This window comes from Erpetoichthys calabaricus, chromosome 8 (genome assembly GCF_900747795.2).
Source record: "Erpetoichthys calabaricus chromosome 8, fErpCal1.3, whole genome shotgun sequence".
NCBI lineage: Eukaryota > Metazoa > Chordata > Cladistia > Polypteriformes > Polypteridae > Erpetoichthys > Erpetoichthys calabaricus.
In genome coordinates this window covers 127,744,549-127,762,883 of record NC_041401.2, presented here as the reverse complement: position 1 = coordinate 127,762,883, position 18,335 = coordinate 127,744,549, and the positions used below count along the sequence as shown (strand labels likewise).

The window sequence follows — 18,335 nt, the reverse complement described above, 5'->3', positions numbered from 1 at the left end:
CGTAAATACAGAGGGCTTGCCACAAAGTGCAAACCATTGGTAATCCTCAAGCACAGGAAGATCATAATTTGCTGGAAAATATTTTTAAAATTCCAGTCTAGTTTTGGAACAGTTTTCTTTGGACAAATGAATGAATATGTACCAGAATGATGGATAGAGAAGAGAAGGAATGGCTCGTGATTTGTAGCATACCACATCATCTGTGAAACATGGTGGAGGCAGTGTTATGGCATGGGCACACATGACTGCCAATGGAAGTGGGTCACTGGTTTTTATTGATGATATCACTACTGACAAAAGTTGCAGGATGATTTCTGAAGTGTATATGGTTGTACTATTTGCTCAGATTCAGACAAATGCTGCAAAACTAATAGGATGACACTTCTCAGTACAAATGGACAATGAGCTAAAACATACTGTGACAGCAAACCAAGTGCTTTTCAAGGCAAAGAAGTGGAATATTCCTCAATGACCAAGTCAGTAAACTGACCTTAACACAAATGGACTTGTATTTCACTTGCTGAGGACAAAACTGAAGGCATAAAGTCCAAAGAACAAGCAGTAACTGAAGACAGCTGCAGTAAAGGCCTGGCAAAGTGTCATTTGGGTGGAAACCCAGCACTTGGAGACTGCCATGGGTTTCACACTTCAGGTAGTCATTGACTGCAAAGGATTTTCAACCAGGTATTGAAAATGATTGTTATATTTATGATTAAGTTAGTTTGTCCATATATTTTTGAGTCCCTGAAAATGAATGGACAATGTATAAACATGACTGTATGAACCATTTTGAAAACATAACGTTTTTGTTAAATGCCTTAAAGTAATACTGCAAGCCTATACTTCAATCACATCTTGATTGCTTCATTTTGTGGTCTTTTGTGGTAGTGCACAGAGTCAAAATTATGAACATTGTATCACTGTCCAAATACTTATGGCCCTAACAGCATACATGTCTTGAGATTATGAAGGGAATCAGAAATAAAGGCTTAGGTAAGTCTGGGAGAAATAATCTCCATTAGATCCAGTTACCATTATTTATAATTGGCTAAGTGCAAATATGATTTAACACTCATTGAAAATATGGAACCAGTGCAGGTGATGCTTTAAGTCTGACCTGTTATTGACAGTTACACACTTTCAAGACACTCAAACATTTTGCCTATCAAAATTCATAACGTTTATTGCATGGAATAGTCTCTGTATTGGAGCCTATAGATATTTGTGTTTTGACAGTGTTTTGGGAGGATGAAAGCCACTATCTAAATCAAGTGGACTGTATGGTAAACTGGTGCAATAAATACTTTCTCACTCTGAATGTTAAAAAGACCAAAGAAATGATATTTGATTTTAAGACAAAAATCTGCATGTTCACCTATTGTAGTTCTGGGAGAGGAGGTAGAAATAGTGAATGAATATAAATACTTAGGAACTTACCTAGATAACAATCTTAACTGGAATACAAATACAAAAAAATTATTTTCTAAATGCAGCCAGCGCTTATTTCTCCTCCATAAACTCAAACTATTTAAAGTAGACAAAGAACTCATGTTGTCCTTCTATCGCAGTATGATCCAGTCTGTGATCACTTTCAGTTTCATTGCCTGGTTTAATAGTCTGTCTGACAAACCAAAACTCAAAAAAGCTCCAGCAGATTACGAAGTATGCAGCTAAAGTTATTGGGGCTGATGTAGATGATTTGACTACTGTGTGTCAGAGGGCAATGCTAAAGAAACTGGAAATCATCTCAACTGATGACAGACATCCATTACATGTAGAACTAAAGTTCAGTAAATCAGGAAGGATAGTTGCTTTGAAAACCCACACAAATCGCTCCAGAAACTCCTTTCTTCCTAGTGCCATACGACTTTTCAATAAGAAATATCGGAGATAATGTTTAAGGTTTTGATATATATCCTGTTACCTTTTTTTTTTTTTTTTTTTGGTGTAAATATGTTTTATCTAACTGCCTTACCTTAACCTTTCTTATTTCTATTTGTCTGTTTTATTTCACTCTGTCTGTTACCTGTTATTAGATGCAACTGAGAAGGCAAATTTCATATTTTCTTGTGTAAACATGACTAAATAAAGAAACCTAAACCTATACCTAAACCTATTTCATCCTTATTTCCAATATGTCATATATAATCTTTAATCAAAATATTTATTATAAGCAAATAACAGACCTGTTCAGCTGTCCTCAATTTCTTTTGAAGAAATTGTTTCTGCCTGCAATAAAAGGTACCAGTTGTATGCCCAATCTACATCAGTGATTCCAAAACAGTGTACCAGCAGACAGCACTATTAGGTATGAGACCATTTAATCTGATTTTTGCACGTTCAGGTTTGTACAAAGTATCTTCTAGTTCCACTCAGAATTGCATATTATAAACGTTTTTCTTGGCTCAGACTATCTAAAATGTACTGAAGGTCAACAGCCTAATTATGGGCAGTGTTGTCAGGCACCTCTTTGACTGGGTCATCATTTTTGGGATTATTCCTTGCTTATACATTGTAGATGTAAGATCTTTGCTTGCGCATAACACAGTCTTATAGTTACGATAATTCATAATCCTCTTGCACCATTGTTTAGGGTATTTCTTAGTAAAACGTTTCTGCTTTATGAACAATTGACTAACAGCACATTGCTAGAACAGTCCTAAGCTGGTAAATTACTCACCTGCCTTCCATTAAACAAATAAAATTCACTTTAATAGGAGCAGTCCTAGAGTTATTTAGATTCTAACAGGAGTTTATTAATGTTTCTTCATTTTATTTAGCTTTCTGTACTTTTCTGTGGAGTCTTTAATATAAGTGAAAACTTAAAATTAAGTCTTCATTCATTTTCTCCAGTCTCAATGGGTAAGGGAGGACTATCTGTTTTGAATAAGAGCTAATATATACTGTGCATCCGGAAAGTATTCACAGTGCATCACTTTTTTCACATTTTGTTATGTTACAGCCTTATTCCAAAATGGATTAAATTCATTTTTTTCCTCAGAATTCTACACACAACACCCCATAATGACAACATGAAAAAAGTTTACTTGAGGTTTTTGCAGATATATTAAAAATAAAACTGAGAAATCACATGTATTCACAGCCTTTGCTCAATACTTTGTTGATGCACCTTTGGCAGCAATTACAGCCTCAAGTCTTTTTGAATATGATGCCACAAGCTTCGCACAGTTTCGCCCATTCCTCTTTGCAGCACCTCTCAAGCTCCATCAGGTTGGATGGGAAGCGTCAGTGCACAGCCATTTTAAGATCTCTCTAGAGATGTTCAATCGGATTCAAGTCTGGGCTCTGGCTGGGCCACTCAAGGACATTCACAGAGTTGTCCTGAAGCCACTCTTTTGATATCTTGGCTGTGTGCTTAGGGTCGTTGTCCTGCTGAAAGATGAACCGTCGCCCCAGTCTGAGGTCAAGAGCGCTCTGGAGCAGGTTTTCATCCAGGATGTCTCTGTACATTGCTGCAGACATCTTTCCCTTTATCCTGACTAGTCTCTCAGTTCCTGCCGCTGAAAAACATCCCCACAGCATGATGCTGCCACCACCATGCTTCACTGTATGGATGGTATTGGCCTGGTGATGAGCTGTGCCTGGTTTCCTCCAAACGTGATGCCTGGTGTTCACACCAAAGAGTTCAATCTTTGTCTCATCAGACCAGAGAATTTTCTTTCTCATGGTCTGAGAGTCCTTCAGGTGCCTTTTGGCAAACTCCAGGCGGGCTGCCATGTGCCTTTTACTAAGGAGTGGCTTCTGTCTGGCCACTCTACCATACAGGCCTGATTGGTGCATTGCTGCAGAGATGGTTGTCCTTCTGGAAGGTTCTCCTTTCTCAACAGAGGACCTCTGGAGCTCTGACAGAGTGACCATCGGGTTCTTGGTCACTTCCCTGACTAAGGCCCTTCTCCCCCGATCGCTCAGTTTAGATGGCCGGCCAGCTCTAGGAAGAGTCCTGGTGGTTTCGAACTTCTTCCACTTACAGATGATGAAGGCCACTGTGCTCATTGGGACCTTCAAAGCAGCAGAAATTTTTCTGTAACCTTCCCCAGATTTGTGCCTTGAGACAATCCTGTCTCGGAGGTCTACAGACAATTCCTTTGACTTCATGCTTGGTTTGTGCTCTGACATGAACTGTCAACTGTGGGGCCTTATATAGACAGGTGTGTGCCTTTCTAAATCATGTCCAATCAACTGAATTTACCACAGGTGGACTCCAATTAAGCTGCAGAAACATCTCAAGGATGATCAGGGGAAACAGGATGCACCTGAGCTCAATTTTGAGGTTCATGGCAAAGGCTGTGAATACTTATGTATATGCGCTTTCTCAATTTTTTTATTTTTAGTAAATTTGCAAAAATCTCAAGTAAACTTTTTTCACGTTGTCATTATGGGTTGTTGTGTGTAGAATTCTGAGGAAAAAAATGAATTTAATCCATTTTGGAATAAGGCTGTAACTAGGGCTGAACGATAACAGAAAAAATGATTATCATGATTATTTTGCTCAAAATTTTTATCACGATTAATAATGACGATTATTCCTTTGGTAAATGAAGTCTGTGACCAAAGCAGTGTAGCCTCGGCCAGTTATTCACAGATGCTGCCCTAATCATATTAGCTGCGTTGTCCGTTGTGATGCACACAAGTCTTTCTTCCACCAAGCCCCAAGCTGACATCGCTTCTTTGAGGCCCACTGCAATAAACTCCGCTGTATGGTCTTGTGGGAAAAACGAAGTTTGCAAAAGCTTGCTTTTCATCTCAAACTCGCTGTCAATAAAATGAACTGTCAAGCTCAAATACGGTTCCGCAGTTCTGCTTGACCATAAGTCGGTCGTGGCAGCAAAATATTCAAGGCTGAGCCTGAGAATTTCTCTTTCTATTTCTTTTCGGCATTTCGCATACAGCGAGGGCAGCGCAACATTGGAAAAATGGTTGCGTGAGGGAATGCTATATCTTTTATCAAGTGTTGCGATCATTTTTTTAAACCCCTCACTGCTCACGGTGGTTATTGGACACATATCCTTGGCTATATGGTACGTGATCGCCTCTGTTATTTCCCGGTGTCTTTGCGAGCTAGGCAGATATGGTATTGCGTTGAACAATGTCCCTGATATTGTTGTCTGTGTTGTGGATGGCTGGTAATTTTTTGTTGTTGCTGTTTGTGCCTTCAGTCGTTGAAATTCTTGATAGTGTACTTTGTGGTGGCTTTTAAGGTGGTTGATGAGGTTTGTTGTGTTACCTTAGGACGTTTGGACGGAACAGGAGCAAAGTTTGCACAAGACTCGTACCTGATCAACATCACATTCCTCGAAATCGAAATAGTTCCAGACAACTAAGTATGACCCCTTTTTAGGAACTAACGATCGCACTTCTGCACCTTCCTCACGTTCCTCCGCCATCATATGTTTATTCTGACTGACTGTTATTGCTGCTATTGACTTCTACTGCTTCAGAAAGCGCTTGCAATCTAGACGCAGTAACGTCATAGTGACGCAGTCATATCCGTAAACTCAGCCCATAAAAAACAGTTTGGTCTTTATACTGTAAAATCGCGACGATATTTATTAACTGATCGTGGGTCATAAATATCGTTATCATGAGAAAAAAAAGATTAATCGTGCAGCCCTAGCTGTAACATAACAAAATGTGGAAAAAGTGATGCGCTGTGAATACTTTCCGGATGCACTGTAATTATACTCTTTACTGATATGTAATCTACTTATTGTAATCCAAAAATTTAAATCAGTAAAATGTTAAAAAATTAAAAGAATGAACTTTTGTAGTAAACGTTTTCATAAGGTGGATACTGTCTGTTAATACAGAATCAGGACAGCTCCACTGATGTATGTAGTAGACGGGGCAACAGATTTTGTGGGGGATATTAAAAATATGCTCTGATTTTTAACTTAAGTTTTTGTAGAGGGAAAACTGCAAAGTGTATTCAATTAATACCTCATGGGGGATACTGGGAAGTTTTATTATGTAATTAAGACAAATTTAGAAGACATCACTTACTTAATATGTTACTTTTGTAGACTTGCTCAACTGGAGAAATCCAGCCCACCTGTTATAGGTCGATGGTTAACTGAAGTTCTTTACTATTTGAAATTGGGAAAAAAATAAATTCTCACTAAGAGGATTTGTTCAGAACTTAGAATAAGCATTTATAGCCAGGAAGAGGACATTCTCCTTTCTTTGTTGTTTTAAAAGATTTGTTGGCTCTCCTCTCTTTCTCTTGGGTGGGGGTTGGAATGTTGTTTTCTTCAAATAAAATCAATAAAATTAAAAACAAAAAAAGGTGTTTTTATCTCTTTTGCAACTTGCTTGCGGTTAAACATAAGGACTCTGACAACATTGTAATGATCATATTTTCCAAAGTTGTAAATTATTTAAAAGAAAATTAAAAACATAAATGATATGGGATGCATTCTGGACTGATTCATAGGTACACATCAGACAATAATAAATTAATTACACTGCCCATTAACCAGTTACAGGACCCATTAACTAGTCAATGGTAAGATAATAATGCAATAACAAATTTGCATTTATAAATTTCTTCTTTACTGCTCATTTTGTTTAGTAAGCCTAGTCCTAGGCAGTTGTTTTAGTAGCTCTTTGATTTGGTGTATCATCTTAATGATCGTCTTCATTGTTTATCGTTATCACCAGTGGTTTAATGACCATTTTCTGAGTTTACCCAGGTTAGTTGTTGCCACCAAATCAGTTTCCTACATTTTCTGTGGTTCTGGGCATCCTTTGGGGTAAACATTCATTCCTTCCCCTCTCTATCTAACAATCACCTTGGTTCCTCCAGCATTTATCTTGTGACGATTTGCTTCTAAGATAGTTTTTTTTTATTTCTGTGTCTTCCCCCTCAATTCTGCTTCACTTCTTTCCCTTTTAGTATAAGGTTATTGGTGTACAAAAGCTTCCATAGCAATCCTTCAAACGCTTCATTAGTCATCACCTTCATCACCATCATGAAAAGCAATTTCAGAATTAATTCCTGGTGCAACCTCACCTTCATCTAAAAAGTTTCACTATCCCCATTTGCTGTCCTGACCACTATTTGTACTTATAGATTCCTATCATTGAAGACACAAACCATACATTCACATCCAACTTTCCTAATTCTCACCTCTCCAGTGCTTGTGGCACTTATATTAAGTGCCTTCTTCAGATGAACAAATGCATAATGCATCTTATCTTATTTTATTTTGTGTGATGTTTTTCCAGAATTTTCTATTTTTTGCTTGCCAGGCATGAAACCAACACATTTTTCTGACTTTTCAGAAGCTTCCCCTAAACCACCTTAATTTCCTGTTTCAAAAACATGATCACTCAGTATGAAGCATACTCCAATGGATCAACCTTTCCTTTGTGTATTGGAATGAACACACTTTAGGAATAATTTCTTTAGGCTCATTTATATTACACAGGTTTGTCTCTATTCATCTTCATAACCTTCCATTACATTCAACTTTTCTGACACAATTCTTGTTGTGCCCACTGTCTTCATACTTATCTATTTTGTGTGACCTTCTATTTTGAAAAATTACAGCTCTGTCAATCTATTTTCTCACATTGAACCATTATCCCATTTATTCATACTCTTCATTTGGCATCTCCTCTGTCTACTTCTTCCAGGTATCCATAACACCTTTACTATCAATCATGATGTTCCTCTCACAATTTGTCTTGCAATCCTTACCTATTCTCTTTTTCCATCTGCTTTGTGATCATGAACCAACTTCCCCTTTCCTTCTTTGTTTTACAGCTCACTTGCAAACTCATTCATCTTAAAGAATCTCTTGCGTCATTATAAATCTGCCTCTTGTCTGCAGCATACTTGTACAGTAAAATGCTGTCATGAGATATACCTAAAAGTTAACAAAGATATCCTTTTCTTCAAATAGGACTGTTTGTTGGGAAAGAAGGACCAATGATACACAGCGGCGCAATTGTTGGAGCTGGTTTACCTCAGGTTTGTGAGTCAGCATTTAAAATATAATAGTGTCTCACTTGCTTTTCTATGATCTCTTTCATATTGTTTCTGCTGTTTCCATTAAATTAAGTTGATTCTGTTAATTTTTTTTATCTTTTGAGTTTTAAATCCATGTTTGTTTTTATCTTAATCCAGTACTTCCTGACATTTTTAAAATCATCAGTAATATTGTATATTTACTAACTGCCTTTCTTTTCTTTTTTTGTCTTCTAGTTTCAAAGCATAACTTTTAAGAAGATCCATTTTAACTTTCCTTATTTCCGTAGTGATAGGTGAGTTAACATTTTTATTAGGTTAATGATTGTTGAGCTTTTATGTTCCATTTTATTATTTACTAGCAAAATACCCACGCTTCGCAGCGGAGAAGTAGTGTGTTAAAGAGGTTATGTAAACATATATATGCATAAACATATATACATATATATACATATCTACAATATACACATATCTACATATACATATATATATACATATCAACATATATATACACATCCACATATATATACATATATATATATATATATATATATATATATACACATATCATCATATATATACACATACATATACACACATACATACAAACATATATACATATACACATACATACATACACATACATATATATATACATACATACATGCACATATATATATATATATATATATATATATATATATATATATATATATATATATATATATATATATATATATACACACACATACATACACACATATATATATATATACACACACATACATACATACACACATATATATATATATATATATATATATATATATATATATATATATATATACACATACATATTTACATATCTACATATATATACACATATATATACATATCTACATATATATATATATATATATATATATATATATATATATATATATATATATATATATATCTGTATCTATATATATATATATATATATATATCTATATATATATATATATATATATATATATATATATATATATATATAGATAGATATATATCTATATATATCTATATATATATCTATCTACAGTAAACTATTTCAACCATTCTATGATCTGCTCCTCACAAACTGAGGGCACCGTGGCGGATGTTAGCAGATTGCTGGCCAACCACAAGCGTTACCTGGTAGGTAACCACCCATACAATCAGATTGTGACACAGACTACGAATACCGTGAATGTAATTACCCCGATCTACATGCTGTCAAATAAATGAACCACACGCCGTGGCGCAACGTTAGGGGCATCGCCTCTGGCGCTGACGTCCGAGGTTCGATTCCCGAGAGGGAGTGCAGTGGAGTGTGTACGCCTGATGAGCCCAGAATGAGGGCGAAACACGTGTCGCGTACTCTTTGCATTTATTTGACAGTAAACTATTTCAACCATATATATATATATATATATATATATATATATATATATATATCTTTATCTAAATCCCCGCGAAGTACTGCTTTTAAATTTTTATTAAGAAGAAAAGAAAACATTTTTAAATTGAGGGAAAATATACTAATAACAATTTGTTAAGGATCTGTTTTTTTGTGAAGCAGCCTTAACACAGCTTTTCCGCTGTTTTATAAACGAACGCCATGTAAGGTCTTCCTTTTTCCTTGCTATAACTATTGTTATAGTTCTGTTTGTATACCACGTTGTCAGTTCAGTACTCCGTTTGTAATATGACCAAGCCGTGCAAGCACACTCTTGAGAATGCAACGTATAGTTGTACAGGAGAAAAGCAATCTTGCCTCAAATCAATGGCAACCTTTTGTAGGTCTATGAACTTAATTTAAACTTTAGGTTTACATGGTGCTTTGTTTCCGACGTGCTGCGTTCTACGTGCTGTTAGCTAAGACCCGGCACTTAAAAGTTTCTCGCTACAGCAATTTTTAATCCGTTCCAAAGTCTCGTTTATACCTCGTGTCTTCTCATTAAACTTGTATCTCGCGAATATGGTATTGCAAACGGCAGCGGGAGCGTTTCTCATTAAACTTGTATCTCGCGAATATGGTATTGCAAACGGCAGCGGTAGCGTTTCTATATACTTACGTTTTACACCGTGCTTTGTTTCCGCAGTATCGAAGTGATCACTCGTGCTACATTCAGTCAGTTCACGTGAGCCGCTCTCTTGTGCCTTCTCAATTGTGTAATGAATGTTTTCTTCATTGCACTTTGGGGCTCTTCCTTGTTTTCAGTTCACGTGATTACGTAGGAGGCGTGATGACGCGATACGCGACTCCGCCTCCGCCATTAAGGTATATGGACAAAAAAGAGGTTCCAGTTATGACCATTACATGTACAATTTCGAAATGAAACCTGCCTAACTTTTGTAAGTAAGCTGTAAGGAATGAGCCTGCCAAATTTCAGCCTTCCACCTACACGGGAAGTTGGAGAATTAGTGATGAGTGAGTGAGTGAGTGAGTGAGTGAGTGAGTGAGTGAGTGAGTGAGTGAGTGAGTGAGTGAGTGAGTGAGGGCTTTGCCTTTTATTAGTATAGATATATATATATATATATATATATATATATATATATACTAGCAAAATACCCGCGCTTCGCAGTGGAGAAGTAGTGTGTTAAAGAGGTTATGTAAACATATATGTACATAAACATATATACATATATATATATACATATACACATCCACATATATATATACACTAGCAAAATACCCGCACTTCGCAGCGGAGAAGTAGTGTGTTAAAGAGGTTATGAAAAAAAAAGGAAACATTTTAAAAATAACGTAACATGATTGTCAATGTAATTGTGTTGTCATTGTTATGAGTGTTGCTTTGTTTTATATATATAAAATACACACACACACATATAAACATATATATACATATACATATACATATACACATATATATACATATCTACATATATATATATATATATATATACATATACACATCCACATATCAACATATATATATACACATATATACACACACACACGGTTTATGGGTGATGATTGTTTTACTCTTTTTATGTTTATTTAATTTTATTGTAGAATCAACTCCTATCTGCGCACAGCAGGGCAGCCGTGGGCGGATGCGTATGGTGTATTCACTCCATGTTATCGTGCATTGCGCTGTCAGTGGTATTTTGATAAAAGAATTTGAACAACATATAAGAAGCGTATAAATTATTAAACAGTAAAACATTAACATTTAAGAAGTAAAGTTACATAAAGTACTACTGCAGTGCCTTCGGGTATACCTCATTTTTTGTTTGCCCATTACATGCTTAAATGTATACATTTTTTGGTGCACCTACCTGAGAACACGCGACATATAACCGAGCGTGGGAGAAGCATGGATTTTAAACACGCGTTGAGTTCATCTGCTGGTCTCCCTCGTGGAATAACTGGTAATGTTTGACTAAAATGTACAGCGAGTAAAACGACATTACCTCCTATTTTTTTTTTTACGATCTCTGAGATCTTGCTTTTTTCGGTTCAAGGCTTCATAAGCTCTTTTATGTGCCATGGTGTACTTATCCCAAACCATCATCTTTGAATGTTGCAAGACTTTCGCCTTGTATGTAGATCGGGGTAATTACATTCATTGCATTCCTAGTCTGAATCACAATCTGATTGTATGGGTGGTTACCTGGCACTGTAGGGTTGCCACCCGTCCTTTAAAATACGGAATCGTGCCGCGTTTGAGAATGAAATTGCGCGTCCCGTTTTGAATCAATACTGGACGGGATTTATCCCGTATTTTTTTTATCATTTTTTTTTTAAAGCAGCGTCTCATGAAAATCATCCCACACGCATTTTATGAAGATGCCTCCTTTCGTACTTTTGATTGGGTAATACTTGATGTCATCGTTAGTTTGATTGGTGTTTTTAACTGTCCAGTGAGGAGGGCGTGTCTTTTAAGTACAGTCTGCAAAGTGTTGGCACTGAGATATGGCGTCAGCGCCATAGTTGAAGCCCCTAACGTTGCGGTCAGCAAGTCGGCTAACATCCGCCATGTGCCGTCTTTCAGTTGCGAGAAGCAGATCATAGAATGGTTGAAACTGTTGCCCCTAACGTTGCGCCACGGCGTGTGGTTCGTTTATACCTCGTGTCTTCTCATTAAACTTTTATCTCGCGAATATGTTATTGCAATCCGCAGCGGGAGCGTTTCTATTAACTTAATTTAAACTTACGTTTTACACCGTGCTTTGTTGCCCTTATGAACACGCTTGTATGCTTAACTCGCTCCGTTCTCAATTGTTTAATTAATTTTTTGCTCTTCGCTGTTTGCGGCTGTTCCTCCATTTCCCCCTACTTCGTTCTTTTATCTCGCGAATATGTTATTGCAATCCTTAATGGGAGCGTTTCAATAAACTGATTGAAAATAGTTTTGCATTTACCTTTTTAGTAAAAGGCGAGCTTTTAAGCATGAGAAATCACCCCGTAAATGCACACGTTTAATTGGACATGTGTTAATATGTATGGTTACACAGTATTAAAAGACAGTGAACAACGTCAGTTACCTTTCTTCCCGCGTTTGATAAAAGGTGAGCTTTTAAGCCTGAGAAATCACCCCGTAAATGCACACGTTTAATTGCACATGTGTTAATATGTATGCTCACACAGTATTAAAAGACAGTCAAAAATTAACGTCATTTACCTTCGTTCCCGCGTGTGACTCGTGCTGTAAATCTCTTCCTTGTTTTTAGTTCACGTGATTACGTAGGAGGCGTGATGACGCGATACGTGACTCCGCCTCCTCCATTACAGTGTATGGACAAAAAATATGTTCCAGTTATGACCATTACGCTTTGAATTTCGAAATGAAACCTGCCTAACTTTTGTAAGTAAGCTGTAAGGAATGAGCCTGCCAAATTTCAGCCTTCCACCTACACGGGAAGTTGGAGAATTAGTGATGAGTCAGTCAGTCAGTCAGTCAGTCAGTGAGTGAGTCAGTCAGTGAGGGCTTTGCCTTTTATTATTATAGATATATCAACATATATATACACATACAGACACATAAATACATATACATATTTGTATATCTACATATATATACATATTTGTATATCTACATATATATACACATATATACATATACATATTTGTATATCTACATATATATACACATATATACATATACATACATATCTATCTACATACATACACATATATCTATCTATCTATATATATATATATATATATATATATATACACATACATACATACATATCTATCTATATATATATATATCTATCTATCTATCTATCTATCTATCTATCTATATATATATATATATATATATATATATATATATATATATATATATATATATCTATATATCTATATATATATATATATATATATATATATATATATATATATATATATATATAGCTGATTACCCAGTGGATTCGCTCACTGAGTGCAAGAGAAAAAAATAAAATGTATGTATAAAATAAGTTTAATTGCCAAATTTATTTTTCCACAAATAAAGGGCACTTACAATAACATAGAAATCAATATAAACAACATTAACATCATTATCATATGAGAATATGAAGTAATATATAAGAAGCACATTGCATATAAATATAAATTATTAAACAGTAAAATGTTCTTCTATAATACGCTACCGTGGCTATTCGTTTGTCTGTCCAGGATTTTAAATCACCTGTAGCTCGCAAACCGTTTCACCTATTGACTTGAAATTTGGTACACATATACTACGTCACGTCTACTATTCGCTTTCCCACACATATGAACAAATATATATATATATATATATATATATATATATACACATACATATACACACACATACACATATATACATATACATACATAGTGCGTTGCAACACGGGCTGCGATTGTTACATGGGAGGGAGAGGACAAATCACAGCTTCCCGCTTTCTAATCGGGCTTGTGATTGCTGCTTTGACGGATGCCCAGATCCCACAGTATTTTCCCTTAGGAGAGGCGTTAGGCAAGTGTAATTGAATAGCGGTGCTGCAAGTTATTGCTCTTTTTATCTTTATTTTATTGTAGAGTCAACTCACAGCTGCGCGAACCAGTGCGTGCGTGGCAGATGCGTACGGCTGACGTTTTCATTGTCTACCACCTCCGCTAATCATTCTTGAGGCAGATTGAAGACTTAAGTGCCAGCTTAACTGAAAAATTAAAGAAAACATACTAAGTTTTAAAAAAAATCAGTTTTAACGGGAAAAGATGCCGACGAAAGAAGAGAAGCAGCGGGACGCTAGGGTGAAGAGCTGCTCATTAAGCAGCAAGCGCATCAACCTCTGAGCAAACGAATGGTAAACGTACAGAGAAAGAGGATAAATACTATGAATGTTCATGTCAAGTATTTTCACTCCACGTTATCGTGCAGTGCGCTGTTACTGGTATTTTGATAAAAGAATCTGAATAACATATAAGAAGCGTATAAATTATTAAACAGTAAAACATTAACATTTAAGAAGTAAAGATACATTGAGTACTACTGTAGTGCTTTCGGGTATAGTACATTTTTTGTTTGCCCATTACATGCATAAATGTATACATTTTTTGGTGTACCTACCCAAGAACACGCGACATGACCCGGCAGTTAAAAATTTATCGCTCCAGCAATTTTAACTCTGTTACAAAGTCATCTAATATGGTATTGCAAACGGCAGCGGGAGCGTTTCTATAAACTCAATTTAAACTTACTGTTTACACCGTGCTTTGAAGATGCATAGTATGCGACACGTGTTTCGCCGTAATTGTGGGCTCATTAGGAGTACACAGTCACTGCACTCCCTTACTGGAATCGATCCTCGGACGTAGAGGCGAAGCCCCTAACGTTGTGCTACGGCGTCTGGTTCGTTCATTTGACAGCATGTAGATCGGGGTAATTACATTGCAGGCATTCGTAGTCTGATTCACAATCTGATTGTATGGGTGGTTACCTACCAGGTAACGCTTGTGGTTGGTGAGCAAGTCGGCTAACTTCTGCCACGGTGCCCTCTTTCAGTTGCGAGATGCAGATCATACAATGGTTGAAATAGTTTAATATATATAGCAAAATCACTGCGCTTCGCAGGGGCGAATATGGTATTGCAAATGGCAGCGTTTCTATAAACTTAATTTGAAGTTACGGATTATACCGTGCTTTGTTTCATATTCTTTTCCTACTTTATCAATTGTGTGATGTGTTTTTTGAACAGGTTTGATTCATGGAAGTGATCACTCCTGCTGCGTTCAGTCACTTCACGTGAGCCGCTCTCTTGTGTGATGTTGCGATGTCCACGGGTTTATTTAATGTTAGCTAAGACCCGGCAGTTAAAAGTTTCTCGCTACAGCAATTTTAACTCTGTTACAAAGTGATGCAAACTCTCGTTTATACCTCGTGTCTTCTCATTAAACTTGTATCTCGCGAATATGGCATTGCAAACGGCAGCGGGAGCGTTTCTATAAAGTTAATTTAAGGTTAGGTTTATACCGTGCTTTTTTATACCTCGTGTCTTCTCATTAAACTTGTATCTCGCGAATATGGTATTGCAAACGGCAGCGGGAGCGTTTCTATAAAGTTAATTTAGACTTACGGTTTACACCGTGCTTTTTTATACCTCGTGTCTTATGAAGATGCTTGTATGCGTCACTCACTCGCTTCTTATTGTTTCGCTGCCTTGTCAATTGTGTAATGAGTGTTTTCTTCAGCGCTCTTTGGGGCTCCTCCTTCTTTTCTACGTACTGAGTTCACAGTCAGTTCACGTGATTACGTGGGAGGCGTGATGACGCGACACGCAACTCAGTCTCCTACGGCCATCTTGCTGCCTTCCATTACAGTATATGGACAAAAAAGAGGTTCCAGTTATGACCATTACGCGTATAATTTTGAAATGAAACCTGCCTAACTTTTGTAAGTAAGCTGTAAGGAATGAGCCTGCCAAATTTCAGCCTTCCACCTACACGGGAAGTTGGACAATTAGTGATGAGTGAGTCAGTCAGTCAGTGAGTGAGTGAATCAGTCAGTGAGGGCTTTGCCTTTTATTATTATTATATATATATATATATATATATATATATATATATATATATATATATATCAGTGGCAGACCGTCAGGGCCTGCAAGGCCTTCTCTGCTGGCCTAAAAAAATATCTGAATCACAAACTGATGTTAATTATATTTTGTCCATGAATACTTATTAAATAATTCCATATAGTCTGTCCGCTTCCTTTCATAGCTTTTGCGATGGTTAAGCTGCTTCCAGACATGTATTTTCATATTAAACCATTTAACCAATCACATTTCAGCCATTATTTGTTGCCAGGCAGGGTCAAAGTCAACGAAGTCTGCCCGGAGGCCTTCACTGTCCGTTCTGCAGGCCCTCTAACACAAAATAAATGTCGATTAAACTGTTGCTTCAACCAATCAGATTTTGAGTTGGTGTTACTAGGGCCCTCTAGCAGGCGTACAGCAACGTCACAGTATTCAGACATGTTGATTGGATAGGATGGTGTAAGTATGCCATGGATGATTACGGCAACATCACCGTATTCAGACCCGTTGATTGGATAGGATGGTGTAAGTATGTCATGGATGATTTTGCAGGAAAATCTCCCACTGAACTCCTTGACTTCCTTCATCAGAAAAATGGGGCATGGAGCATGGGGCAGCTGTACACATTGGTATGTTTGGCGGTGACCATTCCCGTGTCCACTGCTTCTGTCGAGCAGACATTTTCAGCCCTAAAGTGAATTAAAACTTATGCCAGAAATGCGACAGGGCAGGTTCGACTTTCAGCATTAGCTTCGATGGCGATAGAAAGGGACTTCGTGATGGAACTGAAGCGCACAGATAATCTGTTAGTAATTGAACTGTTTTTGAGGAAAGAGAGGAGGATGGATTTTGTTTACAAATAATCCAAATTTTTGGTGAGTAAAATGTTGCAATTTTCCTAAATAATATTGCAAGTTTATGAGTTATTATTGATGTTTATGTGTGTCGCGGCTGTAGCTGCAGTAGAAAGGAACTTGTTCACCCCTGGTTTGTCTATTCAATAAAGGCATTTATTGTGGCTACAGGAGTTATCTATCTGCGATGCAACGGCTCTTTTTACTGTATTTCTGCATATTATGATGGTTTTTATAACCATAAATTAGTTTTTGAGGGGCGTGTTGATTCAGACGGAGCACTACTGAAGGCCTAGGTGTGTCTCATCATATTGTGGAATATGGCCTGGACACAGACAAGCGGACAACGATGGTTTATCACCCAACACATGTTTATTTACACCACTCATATTTACAATAATAACGTGCCACACACAACCCCAGAACTTCCCCAAAGTCTAGCCCCTTCCAATGCCTCTCTTTGTTCAGGCCGCCTCCACTCCACTCCTCTCCTCCCGAGCTCCGTCTCTCTTCCTCCCGACTCAAGCCATCAAATGGAGGGAGGCGGCCCCTTTTATCTCCACCCGGACGTGCTCCAGGTGCCTCCCGATAATCTTCCGCCAGCACTGTGGAAGTATTGGCTGTGTCCCTGGTGGTCTTCCCCCCAGCACTTCTGGGTGTGGCGGAAGTGCTGAGGGCTAGGGCTCCTCAGGCATTGGGGCGCCTCCTGGTTGTGACCACGGGCCCCTGTAGGGTTGATCTTCTAAGCTCTGTTCCCATGGACCCCAAAGCCACCAGGGTGGTCGCCCCTTCGTGGTCTGGAGGAGGCATAATCCCGGCTTGCCACAATATATACATACATATATATATATATATATATATATATATATATATACAGTGGAACCTCGGTTCACGACCATAATTCGTTCCAAAACTCTGGTTGTAAACCGAGTTGGTCGTGAACCGAAGTAATTTCTCCCATAGGATTGCATGTAAATACAATTAATCCGTTCCAGACCATACAAACTGTATGTAAATATTTTTTTTAAGTTTTTAAGCACAAATATAGTTAATTAAACTATAGAATTCACAGCGTAATAGTAAACTAAATGTAAAAAACATTGAATAACACTGAAAACCTTGAACAACAGAAAACTAACACTGCAATAGTTCGCTCTATAGTGCTACCAACCGCTGGTTAAAAACACTTTTTTTTAATGAGTTTTAAGCACAGGGAAAAAAATGAACATTTGAAAAAATCCATAGTTTAATAACCCACCAAGAAAAGTAACATTGCAATAATGCACGCTACGAACCGATCGCTGTAAACAGAAGTGAAAACAAAAACAAGCCTAGTGCATTCTTTAACTGCCTTCTCTACCTTATGTGTCCAGCCCTCTCTCTCGACTGTGTGTGTGTCTCTCTCGCGCTGCCTGTGTGTATGTGTGTGTCTCTC

General features: G+C 37.2%; 1 protein-coding gene across 2 annotated transcripts in view; it reads left to right on the top strand.

The window, feature by feature from the left end:
• clcn6 (chloride channel 6) overlaps positions 1-18,335 on the top strand; it is a 256,330-nt gene that overhangs the window by 75,299 nt on the left and 162,696 nt on the right. For both annotated transcript variants that reach the window (XM_051931370.1, XM_051931369.1), the window contains exons 8-9: positions 7,926-7,993; positions 8,228-8,286. In XM_051931370.1, coding sequence (XP_051787330.1) covers positions 7,926-7,993; positions 8,228-8,286 — 127 coding nt within the window. The remainder of the gene's footprint in view (positions 1-7,925; positions 7,994-8,227; positions 8,287-18,335) is intronic.